At 36.1% G+C, this 26003-nt stretch overlaps 2 protein-coding genes across 2 annotated transcripts in view; one reads left to right on the forward strand and one right to left on the reverse strand.

Moving 5' to 3' along the window:
* Positions 1–1067: 1067 nt before the first annotated feature.
* Positions 1068–8410, reverse strand: LOC101885590 (bone morphogenetic protein 7). The gene is made up of 4 exons (XM_087262267.1): positions 8081–8410; positions 4135–4747; positions 1792–1869; positions 1068–1695 (listed from the first exon to the last, which is right to left on the reverse strand). The coding sequence occupies exons 1-4, from the start codon at positions 8355–8357 to the stop codon at positions 1566–1568; spliced, it is 1098 nt and encodes a 365-aa protein (XP_087118393.1). The 5' UTR covers positions 8358–8410; the 3' UTR covers positions 1068–1565.
* A 5939-nt stretch (positions 8411–14349) lies between these two features.
* frem1a (Fras1 related extracellular matrix 1a) overlaps positions 14350–26003 on the forward strand; it is a 69210-nt gene continuing 57556 nt past the window's right edge. Inside the window, 1 exon segment of the mRNA NM_001190308.3 lies at positions 14350–14476. The gene's annotated coding sequence lies outside the window, so the exon portion shown is untranslated.

Consider the following 26003-nt stretch of genomic DNA (forward strand, 5'->3'; position numbering starts at 1 on the left):
TGTTTACAGTTTTAATAAAGCAATGAAACAGTGCAGTGATCAAATAAAATCAAATAAAATTAAATTAAATGAAATTTTCCAAAAACATTTAACCAAAAATAAAAAAATTGCTGGAACAGAACTCAAACAGTAAACAGCATTATTGTGCATTTTTAAAATAAAAAAAAAATTAAATAAATGAAATAAAATAAATTAAAATGAATTTAATCAAAAACTTTTAGTGAATATTGCTGGAAATAAATGATTACAGGACATAACTAGTGAAAATATTAGCAGCATATGTAAGTGTTCAAATATTTAATAAAGCAATGAAAATGTTATAGTGTTTTTTCTCTTTTTTTTATGAAATATAATGCTGCAAATTCAGCTGCATGTTTAAAATTTCTACTTTGAATTGTGTAATGATATTTCACAATATTACTGTATTTTTGATTAAATAAAGGCATAATTGTACAGACTTTTTTTCGAAGACATTTAACAAAATCTATAATAACATAAAATTAAATCTAACAAAAGTATTTAACCAAAAATGTAAATAAAATAAAACAAAATAAAACAAAATGAATTTTTAATTAAATTAAATTAAATTTAATTCACAAAATGCTGCAAATTTAATTGCTTTTTAAAAGTTCTACTTTGAATTGTGTATTGATATTTCCCAATATTTATGATCAAATAAATAGAGCATTGTTGGATTTTATTCCAAAAACATAAAATAAATAAATAATAAAATAAAATAAAATAAAATCTTCCTAAGAATGTAACCAAAAAATAAAATAAAATAAATGAATTTTCAAGAAAAACTTTTAAAGAATATTGCTGAAACAGAACTCAAATGGTTGTGTGAAAATCATCATTGTGCATTTTATAAGCCAAGATTAGAGGAAATATTGGGTTCTTTTTGTGGTTCGCATTTTCTGGATGTGAGCAGTGGCTTTCATTGAGCAGTTTAATTTAATTTAATTTAATTTAATTTAATTTAATTTAATTTAATTTAATTTAATTTAATTTAATTTAATTTAATTTAATTTAATTTAATTTAATTTAATTTAATTTAATTAAAAAAATTCACAAATTGCTGCCAATTTAACAGCATGTTTAAAAGTTTTATACTTTGAATTGTGTAATAATATTTCACAAAATTTCTGTATTTATGATCAAATAAATTCAGCGTTGTTGGGATTTCCTCCAAAAATATAAATAAAATGAAAGAAAATCTTCCAAAAGTATTTAACAAATAATAAAAAATAAAATACATTTAAATAACTGAATTTTTAAGAACAACATTTAAGGAATTTTGTTAAAACAAAACTCAAACATTTCTATAAATATCATTGTGCATTTTATGAGCCAAGATTACAGCAAATATTTGGTCGAAAAGCTTGCTGCATTGTGAGTGTTAACATTTTCACTAAAGCAATGAGAATGTTCTAGTTTGTGTATTATTATAAGCAGTTGTTATTCTTTATCAAATCAAGTATCATGACCAACATAGAAACCTGTGGGTTCACATGCGTCTATCAGATACATGACAAACTGCATTTTCTGGATGACAACAGTGGCTTTCATTGAGCCGTTGACTGACACTCGCATCTCTCTGCTCTCATATCCTTCAGCTCCTTTATAATAATGTCGGCAGTGTCGCTGCTGTACATCACGATGAGAGACGACAGGCCTTGAGGAGTGCAGGCTGATCTAGAAAATAATTGAAGACAGTTTCAGGGTCAAACCTGCGCGCTCAAACCTGAGTAATTTATAACTATAAAAAGCCACAGAGGAGATTGAACGCACCTTTGAAGTGATTCATTCTCTTTCTGGTGTTTTCTTTGTCTTTGAACAGTCATAGACGTTTCTTTCAGACAGATACCTCTGAAAAAAAAGCACACAGACAGGGCAGAATTAGGGTTTATCAAGGCTATCACCTGTGCTGGATTTATGCACAGGCATTCTGCTTATTTAAAATGAGATTTGTTTATGACAACTTAATTTTTTAGGTTTCATAAAATTCAGCTGCAAGTTTAAAATTTCTACTTTGAATTGTGTATTGATATTTTTACAGTAATACAGTATTTTTGATCAAATAAATGCATAATTATTGGGACTTCTTCCGAAAAACATTTAACAAAGCAATACAATAAAATTAATTTAAATCTAACAAAAGTATTTAACCAAAAATGTTTTGGTTAAAATTTTAATTTAATTTAATTTAATTTAATTTAATTTAATTTAATTTAATTTAATTTAATTTAATTCAGTTTAATTTAATTCAGTTTAATTTAATTCAGTTTAATTTAATTTAATTTAATTTAATTTAATTTAATTTAATTTAATTTAATTTAATTTAATTTAATTTAATTTAATTCACAAAATGCTGCAAATTTAATTGCTTTTTAAAATTTCTACTTTGACTTGTGTAATAATATATCACAATATTTATGATCAAATAAATAGAGCATTGTTGGATTTTATTTCAAAAACATAAAATAAAATAAAATAAAATAAAATAAAATAAAATAAAATAAAATAAAATTAAATTAAATTAAATTAAATTAAATTAAATTAAATTAAATTAAATTAAATTAAATTAAATTAAATAATTTTTGTTAAAGTGAGGGTTGGGGTAGATGTGAATAAGATGAGAGTGTATGGGTGTTTCCCAGTGATGGGCTGTAGCTAAAAGGGCATCAGCTGCGTAAAACATATGCTGGATAAATTGGTGGTTCATTCCGCTATGGCGACCCCAGATGAATAAAGGGACTAAGCCGAAAAGAAAATGAATGGATGAAAGAACTTCAGGCCACAGCGGTATCCCTCTAAGTGGGGACAGAGATACAACATGGTGAAAAAAAATCCATTTAAATTATTATTATCGTTATTTTGGTGTAAGCATTAAAAATATGCTTTGCCTAAGGTCAATCTGGTTCTGGATATCACATGAAATTAATAATACTAAAATCATGGTAACCATTTTGTGGACCTCCAGTTCCTGCCAGGGACAGGAATCGAACCAGCAAGCTTCAGAATACAAGTCTATCTCACCAACCCTTAGAATATTGGAAAAAACAGCCATTGACTTTCATAGTATTTTTGCAAGCCAGGCTCATTGGAAATATGTGTCCAGGGCTACATTTCTGAGAACTGACAAGTATGTACACTGCACTATAATTTCTTGCGATTTTTAGAGGGCACAGCATACATTTTTGACAATCTCAAATACATTAGGTTTCATTCCTGCTATGGCTGTTGATGGCTGTTTTTTCATCTTGTTTTGTGTTACCCAGAAAAAAAGAAATTCATAAAAGTTTTAAAACAGTTGAGTGTGAGTAAATAATGAGTAAATATGTACACTTGCAGTCATTCATTCATTTTCCTTTGGCTTACGCCCCATTCACACGGGGGTTCAGCGTCAAGGCTTGACTAAAGGCGTGTCTGAAGTTGGGGCTGAAGCGATCGTCATAGCAGCGTCAGCCAATGAAATTCATTCAGCAATAGGCCACTGTCTTGCTGGTGTATTTGCATACAGCGATATGATTGGCTGATGCTTCCGTCGGCGCTTGAAAAGTTGAGCTAGTCCCAACTTCTGCAGCGAGCAACTCCTGAAGCGATGCCGACGGATCCACAATGCAGTTCGGCAACGCCTGACGTCACCCATTCAAAGTGAATGGGAAGCAATGACGCTGACCTGTGTAAATGGCTCTATTTCAGAGGTCGCCACAGCGGAATGAACCGCCAACTACTCCAGCATGTTTTAGGCAGCGGATGTCCTTCTAGCCGCAACCCAGTATTAAGAAACACCTAGACACATTCAATCGTACACTACAGACAATTTAGTTCATCCAATTCACCTATATTGCATGTGTTTGGACTGTTAGGGAAACCGGAGCACCTGGTGGAAACCCACGCCAACATGAGGAGAACATGCAAACTCAGAAAGGCCAGCTGGCCCAGCCAGGACTCGAACCTAGCAACCTTCTTATTGTGAGGTGACAGTGCTAACTACTGAACCACTGTGCCACCCTTGTACGCTTGCAGTGCACTTCAAATCTAATCCAGATAAGTGCACTTATTTTTCACATTCTCAAACTTTTACATAGTGTTCCCAACCCCCACTTATGACCCACAGCCAGATCATACCTACAAATGCTTATGCTGAAGTTGGACGGCTGTAGAATCCATTGACTCAGCTTGCTCGTGTGAAGACTGACATGATGCACATAGAGTCTGCATGCGCCTACATGTCTCCCGTGCCGCAGATGTATTCGCTGTCTCTCGCTGTCTATTCGCTGCCTTTGTTTGTGGTCTGAACCCACTCCGGAAGATCCCTGATGAAGCTCCATAGATCCGCTCCTGTACGCCACCAATAGTGGCTGGCTGACAGAGCTGCCATTCAGGCAGTAGAGGCTCTGAGTGAGGGCTTCATGGAGGACCAGACTGCCGCTCTCATCCTCAAACCGAAGCTGGAAGCCTAATATATCCGAGTTTTGAGATGGTTGGTTTAATGCTGCCGTCACATCGAAAACATCGTAGCCTGATGGAGGCAGTCGGTCCAGGCTTAGTAAGTGCTCTGCAAGAGGGCCACTGATGCTCAGGTTTTCTGCTCCTGGTGAAAGACTGTGTACTGTGACTGTCACACTGAGCGGCCGGTGATAAAGAGTTTTCCTCAGGAGCACCAGCTCTGCAACCCTCATGAAGGGACTCAGCTGGGACGTGTTGAACCAGATCCATCCTGGGGTGCCGTACTTTGAATCTTATTCGGGAAAAGGCAAAAAGATACTTTAAAGTACACATGAAAGTAGAAAAAGTCTTGCAGGAGCACTTTTAGCGTAGCTTAGCATAGATCATTAAAGTAGATTAGACCATTAGCATCTGTAGAGATTTGAACAAATAATTTGACCAAAATCTTGAAGAAATGCTACGCTTATTTTGGAAATAGGCTCATTTTACAGTCCCCTGGGGTTAAAGGGTTGAGTTTTGCTATATTTGAATCCATTCAGCAGATCTTTGGGTCTTGCAGGAGCATTTTTAGCTTAGCTTAGCATTGATCATTGAATCAGATTAGACTATTAGCGTTTGTAGAGATTTGAACAAATAACTTGAGCTACTTTTCAAGGAATGCTACGTGTATATAGGCTGATTTTACACTCCCATAGAGTTAAAAGAGTTCGATTTACCAATTTTGAATCCATTAAGGCAATCTTCGGGTCTTGCAGGAACATTTTTAGCTTAGCTTATTAAAGATTATTCCATCAGATTAGACCATTAACATCTGTAGAGATTTGAACAAATAAATTGACCTAAATGCTACACTTATTTTAGGCTCATTTTACACTCCCCTAAAGTTAAAGAGTTTTTTTTTAATCCATTTAGCCGATCTCTTGGTCTTGCAGAGCCCTTTTAGCTTAGCTTAGCATAGTTCATTAAATTGGATTAGACCATTAGCATCTATAAAGATTTGAACAAATAACGACCTAAAATTTGAAAGGAATGCTACGCTTATTTTTAAAATATGTTAATTTCACACTCCCCTAGAGTTGAAGAGTCAAGTTTTACCATTTCTTTTATCCATTCAGCAGATCTCTGCATCTGGCAGGAACACTTTTAGCTTAGCTTAGTAGATTATTAAATTGGATTAGACCATTAGCATCTGTAGAGATTTGAACAAATAAATTGACCTAAATTTCCAAGGTATGCTATATTTTGAAAATAGGCTAATTTTCACTAAACTAGAGTTAAAGACTTGAGTTTTACCATTTTTTTTAATCCATTCAACTGATTTCCGGGTCTTACGGGAGAACTTTTAGCTTAGCATAGATCATTGAATTGGATTAGACCAGGGGTCACCAATCTCGGTTCTGGAGGGCAAGTGTCCCTGCAGGGTTTAGCTCCAACTTGCCTCAACACACCTGCTTGGATGATTCAAGTACACCTAGTAAGACCTTGATTAATAGCTTGTTCAGTTGTGTTTGATTAGGGTTGGAGCTAAAATCTGCAGGACACCGGCCCTTCAGGAACAAGTTTGGTGACCACTGGATTAGACCATTAGCATCTGTAGAGATTTGAACAAAGAATTTGACCTAAATATTGCAGAAATGCTACGCTTATTTTGGAAATAGGCTCATTTTACACTTCCCTGGAGTTAAAGTGTTGAGTTTTGCTATTTCTGAATCCATTCAGCCAGTTTTCGGGTCTTGCAGGAGCACTTTTAGCTTAGCTTAGCATAGATCATTGAATCAGATTAGACTATTAGCATCTGTAGAGGTTTGAACAAATAAATTAAGCTAACTTTTGAAGGACTTATACACTTATTTAGGCTCATTTTACACTCCCCTAGAGTTTGTAAGGATTAAGTTCAGTTTTGACCAAAAGAATGACCAGTCTGTCAGATGAAGAAGAGCCGGAGTCAGAGATTCAAATAAATAAATAAAGTTTACTGAAGATAGTTTGCAGTTTCATCAGCAGAAGCCAGCTTCAACACTCACCATGAGTTCCTAGGCTGCTCTGACTTAATTTTCCTATGCTAGTGAGGGTGCTCTCTGGACAATTTAATTAGTGACCTATAGCCAATATCACTGTTTAAATGTCGTCAAGTCTAAAATATTTATCCGCATCTTCTGTAACTTCAATTTAGGATAATGAAACATTTTTATTCAATTATTTCTTTCCCTAATAAACTGATCTGCATTATTTTTAAAGCCAGACATGTGATCGCTTGTCTGTGATGCAGGAAGATAGCAGTGGTGGAATTTATAACACTCTTGGAGTTAATTTAGTCACTACTAAATACAAAAACCAGTCCATGTTTTATCTCCGAGAATGTTTTAAAAAGCCTCTTACATACCCATCAAGTTAAAGAGTTGAGTTTTACCATTTTTGAATCCATTTAGACAATCTTCGGGTCTTGCAGGAGCAGTTTTAGCTTAGCTTAGCATAGATTATTGAATCGGATTAGACCATTAGCATCTGTAGAGATTTGAACAAATAAATTGACCTAAATTTTAAATTAATGCTACGCTTATTTTGAGAATAGGCTCATTTTACACGCCCAAGTTAAAGGGTTGAGTTTTTCCATTTTTGAATCCATTCAGCAGATCTCTGGGTCTTGCAGGAGCACTTTCAGCTTAGCGTAGAATAGATCATTGAATCAGATTAGACTATTAGCATCTGTATAGAAATTTGAACAAATAACTTGAGCTAATTTTTCCCAGAGATGGGTTGCGGCTGGAATGGCATCAGCTGTGTAAAAACGCGCTGGATAAGTTGGTGGTTCATTCCGCTGTGGCAACCTCGGATTAATAAAGGGACTAAGCTGACAAGAAAGTGAATGAATGAAATGAACTTGAGCTAACTTTTAAAGGAATGCTATGCTTATGTTGGAAATAGGCTCATTTTACACTCCCAAGTTAAAGGGTTGAGTTTTATAATTTTTATATCCATTCAGCTGATCTCTGCGTCTGCCAGGAGCACTTTTAGCTTAGCTTAGCATAGATCATTGAATCGGATTAGACCATTAGCATCTTGCTAATATCTATTCCTATTTAAATCTATTCCTTTTATTAAATTATACCTTAAATTCCTATTAAAAGCTTGACTCTTCCTTAGTTTCATTGTGTACTGAGGCTGACGGAAAACGAAAAGGTGCTATTTTCTAAGCTGATATAGCTAGGAACTATACTGTCATGTCTAGGAACTATACTGTCACTATATATGGCATAATAATCAAGGAATTTGTAGTGATGTAACTACAGAAGATTCAGAATACAGAATGACTCTTGTTCATTTATGAGTGAGATGCTAATGGTCTAATCCGATTCAATGATTTATGCTAAGCTAAGCTAAAAGTGTAAAACTCGGAGATCGGCTTAATGGATTCAAAAATGGTACAACTCAACTGTTTACCTCTAGAGGAGATATACAATGAGGCTATTTACAAAAACGTGCAGTGTTCCTGTAAGAGCCAGATAGGCAGTGGTGTAAAGTACAGTAACTACTTACAAATACTCAAGGTTGTCCAATGACTTGCCTAATAAACCTATATTTAGTATTTAAAAGAATGTCAGCATAAAAATATATGTACCCTTACCTTCAACACTCCTGAAACTCTGCACCAGCATCCCATCAGCAGCGCTCTGTTCTCTCGCCTGTGTGTCCAGAGACTGATAAACGTGTCTCATATAGGGGTGTGGTTTTGCCTGCTGAGGCGCTGACAGCTTATTTATGTGCAGCATCTCCAAAATAGCTTTGCTCAGGTGTCTGTCCTCCAGTTCCTCCTCTTCATCCTCCATCAACACCAAACCGTGGATCCCTCCAAGTCCTAAAAGACAAACCAGAAAGCGTAAAAAGGATGCTGAAGACCTCATTCTGCAGAAGTAAAAGGGCGGATAGATTCAGCTCTTATTCTCCCACACAGTCTGGTCAGCAAGTCATGTAGACAGCAGAGTCTTGTTCACTCATTAGTGTGTGGGGAGGACCATGCAACCAACAGCCAAACAGTGAGGAAGGAAAAAAAAAGAAGCAATTACCACTTTCCCACAGAAAAGCCAGGAATGTCACACTCCATTTGACAGGCTTTGTGCTCTCAGTTTTCACTTGTTTTTCTTTTGAGGCTCGAGTACTTTTCACCGGAATCAAGAGCTCTTTTCAGCTCGTACCTTTCTTAATGTAAGTGGATAGTGCTCTTTTGCATCTCCAGTTATTAAGGTTTGCATTCTTGGCACAAACATAGTACCAAGCGCGAGCCTTTCTTCATAACCTTGACACTCATTTTGCAACTGGCTGCATGTTTGAGCAATAGATGTCACTGTTGCTTCATTTCTTGGCTTGCATTTTACAAAACACGTCCCACTTCAGAAGTTCACACAGATATTTGACTGAAGAGAATATGCATATTTGGGGTGCTGTCTGGGGAGAGGGCTCTGAGCTCTAACTCGTGTTATTCCCCTTATCAGGATGAAGAGAGATAGGGTCCGAGCGCAGTGTCTAGCCCGGCTCCAGAACGCACCCCCCTCGGAATAAAATAGGTATCTGGTTTAATAGTGTGGAGTTGGGGTGGTGGAAGGACGGTAAAGTCGAGGGAAAACGGAGGTATGACGTGTTTGACTATTTATAGTGGCTTGCTGATTACTTGAGCTGATTGGATAATAGAATGATTGTGTGTGTGTGATAATTTAGCCTTGTCAAAGACTGATCTTGCTCCTCCCGAAATTTGTTCATAAAACATCCAACACAATCTCACGGCAATTCGTAACTTTTTCATTTAGTGGCTAATTCGTATGAATTCGTACGATCTAATTCGTACAATTTAGTACGATTTGCTTATCCCCCAATAACGGTTGGGGTTAGGGGTGGGGTTAGGTGCCACGCCTCCTTTTTAAAATCGTATCATTTCGTACGACTGAAATCGTACGAATTCGTACAATTAGCCACTAAACTGGCAAAACGTAAAATACTTACGTTTTCTCGTGAGATCAGGCTGAAAACATCACATAGTAAAATGTCTCTGGCCCAGCTCTGGCCCACACAACCAGCTTTTGCTTGGCCCACATGCCACGATGAATTACAGTACATGACTGGACCAAGTCTGGTTTCCAGCAAGGGCCAAACATGGACCATCTGGGCCAAGTCTCAGCCAATTTAATAACCCATAACTGGGCCTGAACTGCTGAACTGATATGTTGGTGTGTCACGACTGCAATGAAATTGATGAACCCATGAAGCATTGCCCTTGCGCTATATGGGCGTGCTTTTTCTCAAAGCGACCTGATTGGTAGAATTTTTGTCTTTTATTCAAAAATAATAAAAATGTATTTTAAATGTGGGTCAAGAGAGGCCAAACTTACATGGCCCACATATCCATTATTAGCATCTGGGCCAAATACTACTTTTGATAAATACCTGCTGTGCCAGCTTCATGCCAATTCTGGGCCAGAATTTTTTGCCACCTGGGATAGATCGATTGATGCCAACTCCCCGAAAAAAATGCTTTTATATGTAAATAATGGCAGAAAACATATTTGTATGATGATTTGTTTTTTTTATGAGAGCTTTTTATTTAGTTGACTCAACTTTTTTAACTCTCTCCCAGTACAGGGTTGCAGCTGGTTCCTGTAATTTGCACCCTGTTTAGTGGTATGATGTTTTTCATTCATTTTCTTTTTTCGGCTTAGTCCCTTTATTAATCTGGGGTCGCCACAGTGGAATGAACCGCCAACTTATCCAGCATGTGTTTTTATGCAGCGAATGCCCTTCCAGCTGCAACCGATCACTGGGGAACACCCATACACTCTAATTCACACACATACACTATGGACAATTTTAGCTTACCCAATTCACCTATACCGCATGTCTTTGGACTTGTGGGTTAAACCAGAGCACCTGGAGGAAACAAACACGAACACAGGGAGAACATGCAAACTCCATACAGAAATGCCAACTGACCCAGCCGAGGCTCAAACCAGTGATCTTCTTGCTGTAAGGGGACAGCACTACCTATTGCGCCACTGTGTCACCGGTATGATGTTTTTTTAAAAATAACTATATATATATAGTTATATATAACTATATATATATATGCCTAATGTGTCTTGTCAAATGTCTGTACGAGTGTATGCTGTAATTATAACCTGCCTATTATCGAGGATAAATAAACAGCTTGACCTGACTTTTCTGAATACAGTACATCAGAGGTGATTTAAACTCCCAAGAGCGACCTCTAGTGTCAGATTTCAATAACATGTCGATAAAATCAATCTAAAAGGAAATAGTTTCACTGTCATTTGTACTTATGGAACTTATTTAAAACTTAAAGAGAAATAAATCCTGAATACGTTTGGTACACATAACGTATAGTTTAACCCTGACACCCTTACTGATCCAGATGCATCCAGACATGCAGGCTCTATAATAATATCAGGAGAATCAGATCGAATGAAGATTAAAGCTGAGGTAGCTTCTGTCATATCTTGCTGTTTGAATTGTGCTTATTTTTATAATATTCACATGAAAAGAATCACATTTCTTGACTCCACAAACTAAATTGTTGACTTTTCTCACAAACTTCAATGAATCTGTTTTATGAGAAGAGACACAGAACTGTGCAGTCTAATGAAAGGAAACTGAAAGAGCAGTGTTTGTTGACTTTTTATCTTTTTACACTCACTATGGCAATAACCTCAGATGAATGTTGGGAAGTGTCAGATACTTGAGTGTTATTTTTAAATTATTAGATGTCATTCTGACCCTTTGCCTCTATAATCCTCACAGAAATGTAGGAATGTTCTCAGAACGTTCTGGTAAGTTTCAAATGTTATGAATAAAGTTTCTTGCTCATTAATCTGCCAGTGGAGTAAGCAAAATAATCCTGTTTTCGCTATGGCAGACTATATTACTTGTTCTAAGTAAAAACGCACTTAATTTTGAACTATTATTACTGAAAACAAGACAATCTTTTGTTTGTCTTGAAAATGCTTCTTGATTTAAGAATCTTTAACTATTTGGACTAGAAACAAGACAAAAACTCCAAGTAAAAAAAGCATTTTTTATATGCAGTACAAAAAACAACAACTGTAGTCCATATTATTCATAAAACACCTATTTAGAGACACTTACCAACTAATTTCCCCCCTCCTGTGAACAAACATGCTATTTTTTGTCATTTAGACCAGAGGTTCTCAAAGTGGGGGTCGGGACCCCCTGGGGGGTCGCTGGACAATGACAAGGGGTCGCTTGGTGATTTCCAAAACTCAAATAAATTTTATGAAACTTTTTGAATTACCATATTTTTTTCATAACCCACGGAAGATAGTAAATCATTGCATTAAAGAAACAACAACATACCATAAACAACCATCAGTCTTTAATTTTTATATTATATTATAACAATATATAAATATATATATATATATATATATATATATATATATATATATATATATATATATATATATATATATATATTTGAAAAAATAATTTTTAGATATTTGGACTATATATAAGCCAAATAAACTCCAAATAAGAAAAGTATTTTTTTTGTAGGCAGTAATATTTTGGTAACACTTTACAATAACAGTACATGAATAATGGTGTATTAATATGTAAACTAAACATTACTATATTATGAATTAATGATGAGCTAAGGTATGCACTAATCATGAATTACCTTTAACTACAGAATGAGTTCATGTGTGAATGATGACTACCTTAATTACTTGTTAGTTCATGTTGTTAATTAATGTATTAATTAACATTTAAGTTTAAGCTAAATGTAAATAACATGAACTCATGAGCTGTTAATGTATAGTTATGTCATGACTTTACTTGGAGGCGCACATCACTATTAACTCATCCTTAACTACTCATGAGCTCCTGTTCATGTTGATGCTGACAAAACACTTTTCTATGGTTATTCAGTGTAAACTCACTAGTTGGACGTGCATAAGGAGTTCATGAGTAGTTAAGAATGGGTTAATGATGATGTGAACCTCCAAGTAAAATCACAACATAATTATACATTAACATATCATGAGTTCACCATGGTTAAATTAAGCATAAACTAATATGGTAATTAATACAATAATTAACAATCATGTACTAACAAGTAATTAAGGTAGTCATCACTCACACATGAACTCATATGACTCATGTTGTAGTTAAAGTTAATTGATGATTAGTGCAGACCTTAACTCATCATTAATTCATAATAAGCTATTGTTTAGTTTACATATTAATACATCATTATTCATGTACTGTTATTGTAAAGTGTTACCAATGTTTTTTAAAGAAAAAACAAAACAGCAGCAGCAACAACAATAACAACAACTGTAGTCCATATTATTTATAAACCCATTTAGAGACTCTTATTAGCTGATTTCCCACCTTCTGTGAACAAACATGCTATTCTGCGAGGTAAAAAAAAGTGCACTAAAATGCACTTTATTTAGTACACTTCTCAGTAATGTACTAAAAGTGCTCTATTTTCGCACACTAATTTTGTACTTAATGTACTAAAAGATAGAATTAAGTATGTTAAGATAAACTTAATACCATCTAAGTGTACTCAACTGTGCTATTTTAAAACACCCTGATGTTGAACTTAAATGTGCCTTTAACATACCATATCTGTATTTTTAAAAATACATTTAGTTACAACTAGAAATACACTTGAACCCTAATTTTAAACATTTAAATGTATTTATGAGTAATTTAAAATATAATAGTAATTTATTAAAAGAATATACAAAATGTAAAAAAGTGTGCTAAATACTGTATTAAAAGTGCTCTATTTTCCCAAACTAATTTTGTATTTAATGTACTAATAATTTGTATTAAGTACTTTTTAAGATAAACTTAAGTACATCTAAGTGTACTCAACTCTGCTATTATGAGACACCATGAAGCTGATCTAAAATGTGCTTTTAAAATACTAAACATTTATTTAAAGAATATAGTTTGAAGGGATTCTGTGTGTACAAAGAAAACAGCATCTGCGCTTCATCAAAACACTTTAATCTTTTTGTGCAAAAAACCACAAGTCCAAAAACACCTTATGGAAGGGAACAAAAACTTAGCAAAAACTGAGAACACAAAAATTTAAATAAGATGCAACATTACAGCACATATGTGAAATGTAAAGACATTTTGGGAAAATGTACTTCTACTACAATACATTACTAATAGATTTTTAATAAAGTCAATTTAAGGTAAACTTAAATTTACCACACTCAAAATCAATTTAAGTGTTAGTGATAATATTGCATTTACATTAAGTGTACTAAAGTACAACTTTTGGGAAAATGAACTTCTACTACAATACATTACTAATAGATTTTTTATATATTAACTTATTTTAAAGTTAGGATTAGTATGTAAACAGTGTACTAAAAATCAACTAATGTTTAAAGCATTTAAAGCACACTTTTGAAAAACACACTAATAAAACTCTTTTGGATGTTTTTTCTGTAGTGTACTTTATTGTAGTACACTAAAAATTTATTTAAATATTACTAGTATTTGGTATACTTTAATCAAGTGTACTAAAGTCCTACTAAAGTATAAACATCATTTTAATTAGTATATTTATAATGTAAAACCATCAAACTTTTATTTAACACAAAAATAACAATGTACTAAAAATGTATTTGCGGGTATTTAAATGTATTTTAATTGCATTTAATTATATATTTTTTTCACCTGGGCTTTGTCATATAGACAGCCTTTAATGAAAATCTCCTCAATCTGTCATTATGTGACGCCGTGTTTTCTTTGATCTCTCTTTTTGGTCCGTCCTTTCTGTTTGCCTGTGCACTTTCTGCTCTCTCCGTACAGCCTCACTCCTCCCTAAATCCCCCAGTGCAGGACAGTCCCACCTCCTCCAGTTTTCCCATCTCTCCTCAGGAGTGTTTGGACGGCCATTGAGACTTTGTGCTGTGGAAAGCAGAGACCACAAACAACCGTTGTGGCGTGATAAGAGCCATGAGTTCAGGTAGGAACTTGTCTGATTTACTATGTGTTTGTTTTTCGTGTATGTGTGTGTGTGTGCTAGTGTTTTCATTCATGGAAATCCTATTAAAGGGACAGTTCAGCTGAAAATGAAAACTCTGTCATCATTTACTCACCCTTTACTTGTTCCAAAATCAGTTTGAGCCTCTTTCTTCTGCTTAACATAAAAGAAGATGTTTTAAAAAAAGCTGAAAAGCTGAAACCAATCCAGAAACATTTTCTAGACAGGCAAAAAAGATGGTCTTGTTTTCAGAAATAATAAGTCAAAGTCAAAAGATGTTTTGAAACAAGCTGGAAAACTAAAACCGACTTCCATAGGATTTGTTTTTCATACTGTGGAAGTCAAGATTGCAAACATGCTAGTGAGTTTTTCCTTAAAACAAGCTAAATATAATATAAATGTCATAAAATAAGTAAAATAAACATATTTTTTGCTTTGAAATAAGATTTATTTATGTTTGCTTTCACCATTGGCTGATTATTTTGCTTGTATTAGGGAAAAACTCACTAGCATGTTTGCAGAATTGACAACCATAGTATGAAAAACAAGTCCTATGGAAGTCAATGGTTTCAGATGGCCAGCTTATTTCTAAAAATCGAAGCTTATCTCTAAAAGTCTTTTGATTTTGACTTATTATTTCTAAAAACAAGACAATGTTTTTGCTTGTTTGGAAAATGTTTCTGGATTTAAAAATTGTTAGATATTTGGACTAGAAACAAGTAAAAAACTCTAAGTAAGAAAGGCTTTCTTTTTGTTTAGTTTTTTTGCAGTGGATGTTAACAGCTTTCCTCACAATATCTTAATTATTTTATGTTTATTAATTATTAAGTGAGTTCATTTTTGGGTGAACGGCCTCTTTAAAAATGAAGTCAATACATTTCAAAAAGACAATATTTTTTGCTTGTCTTAAAAAAGTTTCTTGATTTAAGACAGCGCTACCCACTGCACCACAGGGCCGCCCCCTTATTATTATTATTAATTTAAATTATTATTAACAACGCATACAGGTTGAAATAACAATATAATAACATATATTAATTCAACTACCCGGGCGACGCAGTGGCGCAGTAGGTAGTGCTGGTGCCTCACAGCAAGAAAGTCGCTGGTTCAAGTGAGTCAGTTGGCGATTCTGTGTGGAGTTTGCATGTTCTCCCGGCGTTCGCGTGGGTTTCTTCCGGGTGCTCCGGTTTCCCCCAATGTCCAAAGACATGCTGTACAGGTGAATTGGGTAGGCTGAATTGTCCGTAGTGTATGAGTGTAAATGAGTGTGTGTGGATGTTTCCCAGAGATGGGTTGCGGCTGGAAGAGCATCCGCTGCGTAAAAACGTGCTGCATAAGTTGGCGGTTCATTCCACTGTGGCGACCCTGGATTAATAGAGATACTAAGCCGAAAAGAGAATGAATGAATGAATGAATGAATGAATTCCTCACGCACAATTGAAATGCAATTTCTGAGTAAAAAAACAAACAAATCATTATCATGCCAAATTAAAAACAGTGAAACAATTCATTCGTTCATTCATTTTCCTTCATCCTAGTCCATTTATTGATCAGGGGTCGCCACAGCAGAATGAACTGGCAACTTATCCAGCCATGTTTTACACAACGGATGCCCTTTCAGCAACCCAACAGTGGGAAACACCCATACTCTCTCATTCACACACAACCACTAAGACCAACTTAGCTTATTCAGTTCACCTTAAGCGCATGTCTGTGTACTGAAGGGGAAAACTGGAGCACCCGGAGGAAATCCACGCCATCATGGGGAGAACATGCAAACACAGTAATGCCAACTGACTGCTGTAAGGCGACAGTGCCAACTCCCCCCAGGCTAAACGATTTACATCCTAAAATATTGAAAAAAAAGTGCTATTAGGAGTTATTTTTGTGACATTGTGAATTTATCTTGCATTAATTGTACAATTTTATGAATTTCAGCTTTAATAATATTGGTTAATAAACAGCTGTGTGACCGGTGATTAACAGGTGATTTTATGTAAATGTATGCATTCAAGCAAGAGTATGCGTGTTTCCTAGTACAGGGTAGCGGCTGGAAAGGCATCTGCTGCGTAAAACATATGCCGGAATAGTTGCCGGTTCATTCCACTGTGGCGACCCCTGATGAATAAGGGACTAAGCCAAAGGAAAACAAAATGATGCATTCAAATTTTTGTGTTTTGATTTTGGAACAAGTTGACTTTTAATGACTATTTTAGTAGTTCAAAACAAGCATTTAAACAACACAGGCTGATTCTGAAAACGTAGCCCTGTAGGCATTTTTGGAGAGCGCAAATTATGTAGCCAGAGGTATGCATGGCTGCATTTCGTCTTTAAAACGAACACTACTGCGTGATATGACTGCTTACATCCATATAGGTGGCTTTTCCGCTGTTACCAGTTTGTCCAGTGACTCGCTGAGTTTGTAGGAGGATTTGAGACACAGAGCGGAGTTGGCCATGACGACAAGGTTTGAGTCTGGCGAAGGTTGGTTAGTCAGTTAGTTGGTAAGTCAGTCAATAGCGGCCTCTGGTGGATTTACGTGAGAAGAGCAGGTGTGAATGGCACTCGCGAGAGAGATTTGAGATCTGAAAAAGCACACACAGCGCCCTCTGGCAGATTTGCAAAAACTACAAAAAATGTGCCTCCTGGGATGTATTTGGCGCTCTCCAGAAATGTATATAGAAATACGTAATTGGCTGCATTTAAATCACCATGCAAAAAAAGGTATTGAGCTTTTAGTACTTTACAAATTGTTTTCACAAATAAATACATTTACACAAAGATCTAACTGAAACATCAAGTGTAAATCATGTGATTTATCAGACTCCTTCTCATTTTCATAAATCAATTAGTGCACCTTAATTCAGAATTACAACAATCCTCCTGTTATTTTGGTGGGCTGAGGTGTTCAGCATTGCAGACAGTGCTGGTATTCTGCTAAACAGGGGCCTGAGCTCTTTAAAGAGTGGAGATGAGGGCTCTCTGGGCTCGCTATCTCTGCTATGGAAATAACTGGCTGCTGGTTTCACCCTGTCATTAGCCAGATGAGAAGCAGAGCCGAGCAGTGAGGATCTGTGTGTCTCCAGTCAGTCCAGCTGTACTGAATCGCCACTTCTTCAGACAGGAACGCACACTTTTCCCGTGTGACTCTAATATTTGAGCTGTAATAGCAGCAGGAAATGATAGTTTGCATGGCCTTGTCTTTTAACAAGGAGCTTGTACCTTGAAATATTATTTGCGTAATAAGTGTCTTTGTTTTGTTTTTAGGCAGAGAAAATGAAACAGCCTGAAAATATGATGCAACTAGTTGAGAGACATATTTAAATAGGACTTGCTTTTATAAGAAATATCTTGAAGTTATTTTTAAAAACTTTTTTACACCATTTATAGAAAAAAAGTATCAATCTAGATTATGTTAGTAGCTAAAAGAGTATAAATACATAAGTATCTGCATGCATATGAATATTTAAGTTTTTTATATCATTTATAGAACTTAATTCAAGACTTGTCGTTGGAATTTATATTAAATAATCTTATTGTATTTTTTTTAAATTTCTAAATAATATATAAGACATACAGTACTATTAATAATTTTATACTTTTTATTGATATTATTAATATTTGTATACTTTTTACTTCATCATACTTTTTATACTTTATCATATATATATATATACTCGCCGGCCACTTTATTAGGCACACCTTACTAGTACAGGGTTGGACCCCCTTTTGCCTTCAGAACTGCCTTAATCCTTCGTGGCACAGATTCAACAAGGTTCTGGAAATATTCCTCAGAGATTTTGGTCCATATTGACATGATAGCATCACACAGTTGCTGCACATCCATGATGCCAATCTCCTGTTCCACCACATCCCAAAGGTGCTCTATTAGATATTAGTTTTGATGACTGTGGAGGCCATTTGAGTACAGTGAGCTCATTGTCATGTTTAAGAAACTAGTTTGAGATGATTTGCGTGTTATGACATGGCGCCTTATCCTGTTGGAAGTAGCCATCAGAAGATGGGTACACTGTGGTCATAAAGGGATGGACATGGTCAGCAACAATACTCAGGTAGGCTGTGATGTTGACATGATGCTCAATTGGTACTAATGGGCCCAAAGTGTGCCAAGAAAATATCCCCCACACCATTACACCACCACCACCAGCCTGAACTATTGATAGGCAGGATGGATTCATGCTTTCATGTTGTTGAGGCCAAATTCTGACCCGACCATCCAAATGTCGCAGCAGAAATCGAGACTCATCAGACCAGGCAACATTTTTGCAATCTTCTATTGGCCAATTTTGGTGAGCCTGTGCCAAGTTTAGCTTCAGTTTCCTGTTCCTAGCTGACAGAAGTGGCACGCGGTGTGGTCTTCTGCTGCTGTAGCCCTTCCGATTCAAGGTTGGACGTGTTGTGGGTTCAGAGATGCTCTTCTGCAGACCTCAGTTGTAGCGAGTGCTTATTTGAGTTACTGTTGCCTTTCTATCAGCTGGAATCAGTCTGGCCTTTCTCCTTTGACCTCTGGCATCAACAAGGCATTTGCGCCCACAGAACTACCGCTCACTGGATATTTCCTCTTTTTCGGACCATTCTCTGTAAACCCTAGAAATGGTTGTGCGTGAAAATCCCAGTAGATCAGCGGTTTCTGAAATACTCAGACCAACTCGTCCGGCACCAACAACTATACCACGTTCAAAGTCACTTAAATCATCTTTCTTCTCTGTTCTGATGCTCGGTTTGAGCAAGAAAATAATCCAAAACACAACTAAGCAAACTCTCAAATGGTTTCAGAGAAAGAAAATCAAGCTGTAGAATCCAAAAGAAAATACAAAATAAAGATGAAATTATAGTTATAAATGATGTTTAAATGTTTATATACCCTGGATTCTTTTTTAAATTATTGTATTTATTCATATTAAAAAAATTATTTATTCATTTTTGCCTATTGAAGTAGTAAAGGCAATAACAACAAGGCTGCTTATTTAACTAATATCATTTCATTTAACTTCACACATCTGAAAGCCACTGAGACCTGCACCATTAGAAAAGCCCATTGTGTCACAACTCGTCCTGTTGTTCGCGCTCGGTCTCGGCACGTTCAAATGTCAGGAAAATGGCCCCCACATGTCTGAAATAGGCCACACACACACACACACACACACACACAGCCTGCCCTGGGCTTTCCTGACTGGAGCCTCTTAATCAAATCTACATCTCTACCAAAACAGCAGCACTCACGTCTTGGCCAAACATGAAACAAATCTTCAATCCCTCCAGCCTCAGCACAATGAACAGACGATGCTACTAGAATAATATGTAATTAGTACAAATAAACCTCGGTGATACGCTCTCATAACATCCTCATACTTGAGCGGCTTCAATCAGCTGGCTTTAATGGAGTCCTGATGGCTTCTGACTGGTTGTGTTTAATGGATTGCTACATTTGTGGTTGCATTTGTCTTCATCGGCTGCAGGAAAACAATGTTTACTTACCTCCAACTCTGGAGTTGCAGCAGAATCTGGAAGGGTTGGATTTATATTGTTGACATTGTCTTATTTCTTCGCTGTGAAAGCAAGCCTGATCATGTTACACGGGCATAACATTAAGAAATAATATTTGAATGTAATAATAATAATACATGTTCAATGAGGTGCATTTTAAGTGTTTGTTGTCCTTGAAGTTCTCCGATGGTGGGCATCATCTCTTCAAGTCCTGGTAGGTTTGGTATCATCTCTTCACTTGTCTTGGATCTGATCAAGTGGCACTCCACGATCTAGATAGGCCTCAGGATCGGCATCTCAATGTGGAAATAGAGAGCAAAGAAAATAATTCGTGTGGCTGCTGTTAATTTAAGTGCACAAGAGATATTAATGTAATTAATTATATGGTACATTCAAATTCATATAATTATGTGATGCATTGTGCTTCACTTAAAATATAGGTTTTTAATCTAGTTTTAAACTGAGAGTTTCTGAGCTTCTGACATTAGGAAGGCTTAAGTTTAGGAGCCATATATGAAAACCATCAGCCTCCTTTAGTGGACTTTGCTATTCTGGGTACTACCAGAAGCTCTGAGTTTTGAGATCTTAAAGAGCGGGTTGGATTGTAGCGAGACAGAAGGTTGGTTAAATAAACAGGAGCTAGACTATTTACATCTGTTGTAGGTAAGAAGCAATATTTTATAATTAATACAGAACTTAACAGTCAGCCAGTGTAAGGAGGATACAATTGGAGTGATGTAATAGTGTTTTCTTGACCTGGTAAGAACTATGGAAGGTGCATTTACACTAACTGAAGTTTATTCATAGAGGATGCTGTGCAACCAGCAAACAGAGCAGTGCAGTAATCCAGTCTAGAGGTCATAAAAGCATTAACTAGCTTTTCTGCATCTCAGATAGATAGCATGCTTTTTAGCTTAGCGACAACTCTGAGATCAAATAAGGCTGTTTTTGCAGCATGGGAGATATGATTGTGAAAACTTAAGGTTGCTGTTTAATATGTATTTTGAAAGATTATATTTACAAATTGGTAACGGTCAGTTAAGTATGACTTAAGTGATTGTAAAGCCTGTCTCTGGACACCTGTCAAATTTAATCGATCTATGAGGACTTCATGATCTATAGTGTCAAATGCAGCACTGAGCTCGAGTAAAACTAGTAGTAAGATGCAGCCTTGGTCAGCAGCTTTTTTTTGCTGTATCGTTTTCTAGTCAAGCCTTGTTACAGAGTTGTGTTTACCTGAGCCCATGAAGGATTCCTTCAGTGCTTGCCTGTTGAACTTGCTTCAAACCTATAGAGAACATCCCGAACAGAGCGAAAGCATATAATCACAGACTGTACAGCGTGTAGAATCATGCCCCACCAACAATGTTGACAGTCTCTAAACCGTGAGATCACACAAACAGAGCTGGGAATGCACTGAGAGTTTTGATGTGGTTTGCGCACAAAAACCTCCCAAATGCCTCAAAGGCAGAGGTCTCGAGCCATTCATCGGAAAGGAGAAACGTCTTGTTTTGTGGAAAAGATGTAATCTGTTTTTTTTTTTTACAACCACTTGAAAACGAATCCTAGCATATAGGATGATGATAAGTTTACCCTTGTGATAGTTTTTAAATGTTCCAACGATTACTTAAGGACTTAAAACCACATCTTTAAATTTACGAACTGTTTTCGAGCACTTAATTGCATGTTAAATGCTGATGTAAATAATTCAGAAAAAATATTTAAGGTGTAATTAACAGCCTTTTGAAGTGTTTTAGACCCATAAATATCTTTATATATATATATGTATATGTATATATATATATATATATATATATATATATATATATATATATATATATATATATATATACAGTGCTCAGCATATATAAGTACACTCCTCACAAATCCATCTTTTAAATTCATATTTTTAATAGGAAGTTTTACAATATTATATTTGTGCATATACATTAGATTAGTCTGTACTGAAGCCAAATCTGGAGCCTATTTAACAAAATAACTTAAGATAGCGGTCCAAAAACTAGGACAGCCAAATTCATATGTTATATTAAAAAAATATTAAATACAAATTTAAAATGAGGAAAATCAAGAGAAGCAAAAAAAATATAAAAAATTTGCTTAAATACAATTGTATTATATTTTAATTTATAAATATGTTTGGTGACTAAATATTATTGTAATAAATATATCTGTTCAATAAATTCGTTTTCTAAATGCACCAAAATACATATATACTTACTGAGAAATAGATAAAAATATTCATTTTCTAAATGGAGTTAACTCAATTATGCTGAGCACTGTATATAGTTGGAGAAAAAATTATTAGCCCTCCTGTGAAATTGTAATTGTTTTTCAAATATTTATTAAATGCTGTTTAACAGATTACTATATAGTTTTTTTTTTTTACATTATTTCATATTGTATTTTTCTTCTGGAAAAAGAAATAAAATATTATAAATATTACAATAAATAAATAAAAATAAAAGTGTAATAAAAAAAACTGCTAAGGTCAAAATAATTAGCTCTCTTATGATTTTTTTTATTAGCTACAGAAAAAAAAGACTTTAATGTCATTTGTTTTGAAAGTTGTCATTTATTTAAACATATTTGTGTTTACAAATCCGTAATGATACATTTTAATAACTTTTAATAATACTTCAAAATATTGTAGCTATGCAATATTCATTCATTTATTTTCCTCCGGCTTGGTCTCTATTTCAGGGGTCACCACAGCGGAATGAACCACCAACTATTCCAGCATATGTTTTACGCAGCGGAAGCCCATCCAGCTGCAACTCAATAATGGGAAACACCCATACACTCTCACATTCACACATACACTACGGCCAATTTAGCTTATTCAATTCACCTACAGCGCATGTCTTTTGACTGTGGGGGAAACTGGAAACCCTCGGAAGAAACCCACACCAACAAGGGGAGAACATGCAAACTCCACACAGAAACGCCAACTGCCCCATCTGGGGCTTGAACCAGCGACCTTCTTGCTGTGAGGCAACAGTGTTAACCACTGAGCCCCTGCACAGCCTCAGAAAGAATTAATCTTAAAAAAAAAACATGGAAGACATTAAAATAAGATTAATTCTTCCTAAAGTGCAGCGTTAATGTAAATAAACAGTCTTGGTAATGTATTCTTAAAATAAATTTAAGCGATCTTGTATATTAGATTATCTGCAAGAACATTTGGTAAGCTTATAAGAAGGTTGCTGGTTCAAGTCCCAGCTGGGTCAGTCGGCACATGCGCTATAGGTGAATTGAATAAACTAAATTGGTTGTATTTACCAGAGATGGGTTGTGGCTGGAAGGGCATCCGCTGCGTTAAAACTTGCTGGATAAGTTGGCGGTTCATTCCGCTTTGGCGACCCCGGATTAATAAAGGGACTAAGACCAAAAGAAAATGAATGAATGAATGACATTGGTCGTAGTGGATGGATGTGTATGGGTGTTTTCCAGTACTGGGTTGCCGCTGAAAACTGATTAATGAAGAGACTAAGCCATAAAAGAAAATGAATGAATGAACGAATAAATAAAAATGTTCATATGATTTATTTACAAAGCAGTTTGTACAGTAATATTTTCAGTCTTTTAGTAGAGATATATTATATGAGAGACTTTATTTGTTTACCAAATAAGTGAATGTAATTGAATGTGCATTGTAAACATTAAATAAAAGTTAAAAGGTATTATATTTTATTTCATATATGAAGCTTTTAGTTACGATACTGACATTTTTCTTTACAAAATTCTGTGCAGAAATAGCAAAAAAATGTCCGCAGGTTAAACATTAAACATATGACTAGTGCCAGACAGCCCTAGTCATACGTTTGATGTTTAATTGAACAGATCTTAGCTTCGTTATCTTTTAGTCTCTGGAGTCATTGTTAGCCTGCTGTGTTTTGACACATACAAGGACAGTGAAAGCATATGGCCTCGATGAAGAGCATGATGTAATGACAAACTAAAAGTGTCTGGAATGAGGAGAGTTAATATGGGTTTGGGAAATGGACGGGAGATCATTTTACCACATCTGTTTCCAGGTGTCATATGTACAGTATCAAAGTGCTGCATGGGGTCAAGGTTAAAGGTCTGCTGGACATCACATGTTTAAAAGGTGATAAGTGATCAGTTTAATCCCCTTTTGCACATTTTGTAAGACTGCACTAGCAAAAAATGAAGTAAAACAGATATGTTCTAAATTTCAGGAAGTCTTGAGTGTTGGAAAAGTGCAAACCTAAATACAGTAGTGGTCAAACGAGACGTCCAGCCAGGGGAGGTTCATACGTTAATTTTGTGTTGAGGTAGATCTTGGGTGTGAAAACAGCTTAAATGATTTGATTTGTGTGGGCGACACACACATATCTGCACAAATCCACAATGAGCGCCTCCTCCGCCGTGATATATCGGTTAATAAAACTTTAGTCATGCCAGCTTTCTACTATAAACAGAAGCTTGTAGCGGTTGCCCCTCCTCCAAGCTCTTCTGATTGGTCCACTGCTCTGGAACTAACAGTGATGAGCTGCACTGCTTGTGAAAGGTCTTTCAGCTTAACACAGTGCCTAAAAGCAGCGCTAAAGACCGAGACAGCCGCCTGCGGCTAAAAATAAGTATTGCTCTTAAATGTTTAATAACTTTTGATCCGCTGATCCGATCCATACAATTCAAAGATTGGCTCAAAGAGAATCTCAGCTTTCCAGCGCTGTAACACATTACATTCACAAAGTTTCAGAGGCTCCGGAATCAGTGCGGTTACGTCATCAAATTTTGACAACGCTGATTTGACAAAGAAACGCTCGTCACTGTGTCTCCGGACAAACCAGACATAATATATTGATGCATTGTCCCTCCTCCATGCCCAGATTGGTTTAAACCAATGACTGTAAAAAATATGGACGACGCGACAGCCCTTTTTCCCATTGAACGCCTTGAGGGCAAAATGCCTGCTTGACGGGCACAAACTGTCGCAAAAGACTGCTGAAATTGGAGCCAGACATGCGCAGAAGGACTGTCTGATGGAGCCAGAGGAGGAGCCGCGAAAATGAGCGGAGTCGAGCTTCCAACCAAACGCTTTATGTAAAATCAACCACGCCCCCCGAACTTCTCAGCATGCGTTTGCTGTCATATCAACACAAATGGATGTAATAACGTTAACAAATATGAGGGTTTTATATATTCAATCGCGCCAGCTCCAGGCCGCAGCGCATAACTTACTCGCGGCGTCGCGGGCTGATTCCGGCTCGCATGCGGCAGCGCCTGCTCGCTCGGCCGCCGCATCTGGCTCAATTGACTCGGGCTGGAATTGGGTAGTGAGTCCAGGCATCCGTAGTAGGTCCAGCAGAGGTAACATTAGTCAGTCTGAGCTCTAAGAGATAAGTCTCCGGCAGGCAAGAGTCTAGCCGGAACTGTGTTTTGCTATCTGGGTGGCTAGGCGTGTATCAGCAAACTAATAAAGCCCGAAAAAAGCCCTGACCTTAGCGAATAAACAGTGTTCCACCAGGATCATGTATGTCAGAAACTATAGTTTACTGCTGAACTCATTTTGTCATGGTAAAATAACACAGAAATCGAATAATAACATTTCAGTCTACTTCAGTCTCCTGCCGAAGCTCAGACGCCGCGCTTTGAGAAACTGTCAATCACAGCTATCAATCACGATGACACGCCCAGCATTAAATTACTGCTAAAAACAAACTGTTTACAAAAATGAAGATCTGCACCTATTTCAGCACAATAACCAGTGCCTTAATCGACCAGAACTATCTTTCGAGACATTTTATTGCAAGTGTAATATTTTTTTTTATTTGGGCTCAAGTCTCCTTCATTAACACGGAGGAGGCGGGCTTTATGACTTGTACTGCAGCCAGCCCCCAGGGGGCGATCTAACGGCCGAGACCTTCACTCAAACGCAGGCTTGCAGCACACTTGGTTTAAACTGGCTATCTCTCAACCAATAAGCATAGGTTTCGCTTTGTGGACCAACAATGAG

This window comes from Danio rerio, chromosome 7, assembly GCF_052040795.2.
Source record: "Danio rerio strain M-AB ecotype USA chromosome 7, GRCz13ab, whole genome shotgun sequence".
NCBI classification, from domain to species: Eukaryota; Metazoa; Chordata; class Actinopteri; order Cypriniformes; family Danionidae; genus Danio; species Danio rerio.

Bases quoted from the DNA above. Each gene is read 5' to 3' on its own strand.
- LOC101885590 (XM_087262267.1), bottom strand. From the start codon at position 8,357: ATGAGGTCTTCAGCATCCTTTTTACGCTTTCTGGTTTGTCTTTTAGGA. The intron at 4,748-8,080 runs GTAAGGGTACAT...TTCCCGAATAAG, and splicing joins GAGTTTCAGGAGTGTTGAAG to ATTCAAAGTACGGCACCCCA. The intron at 1,870-4,134 runs GTATGATCTGGC...CTTTTTTTTCAG, and splicing joins TTCAGCATAAGCATTTGTAG to AGGTATCTGTCTGAAAGAAA.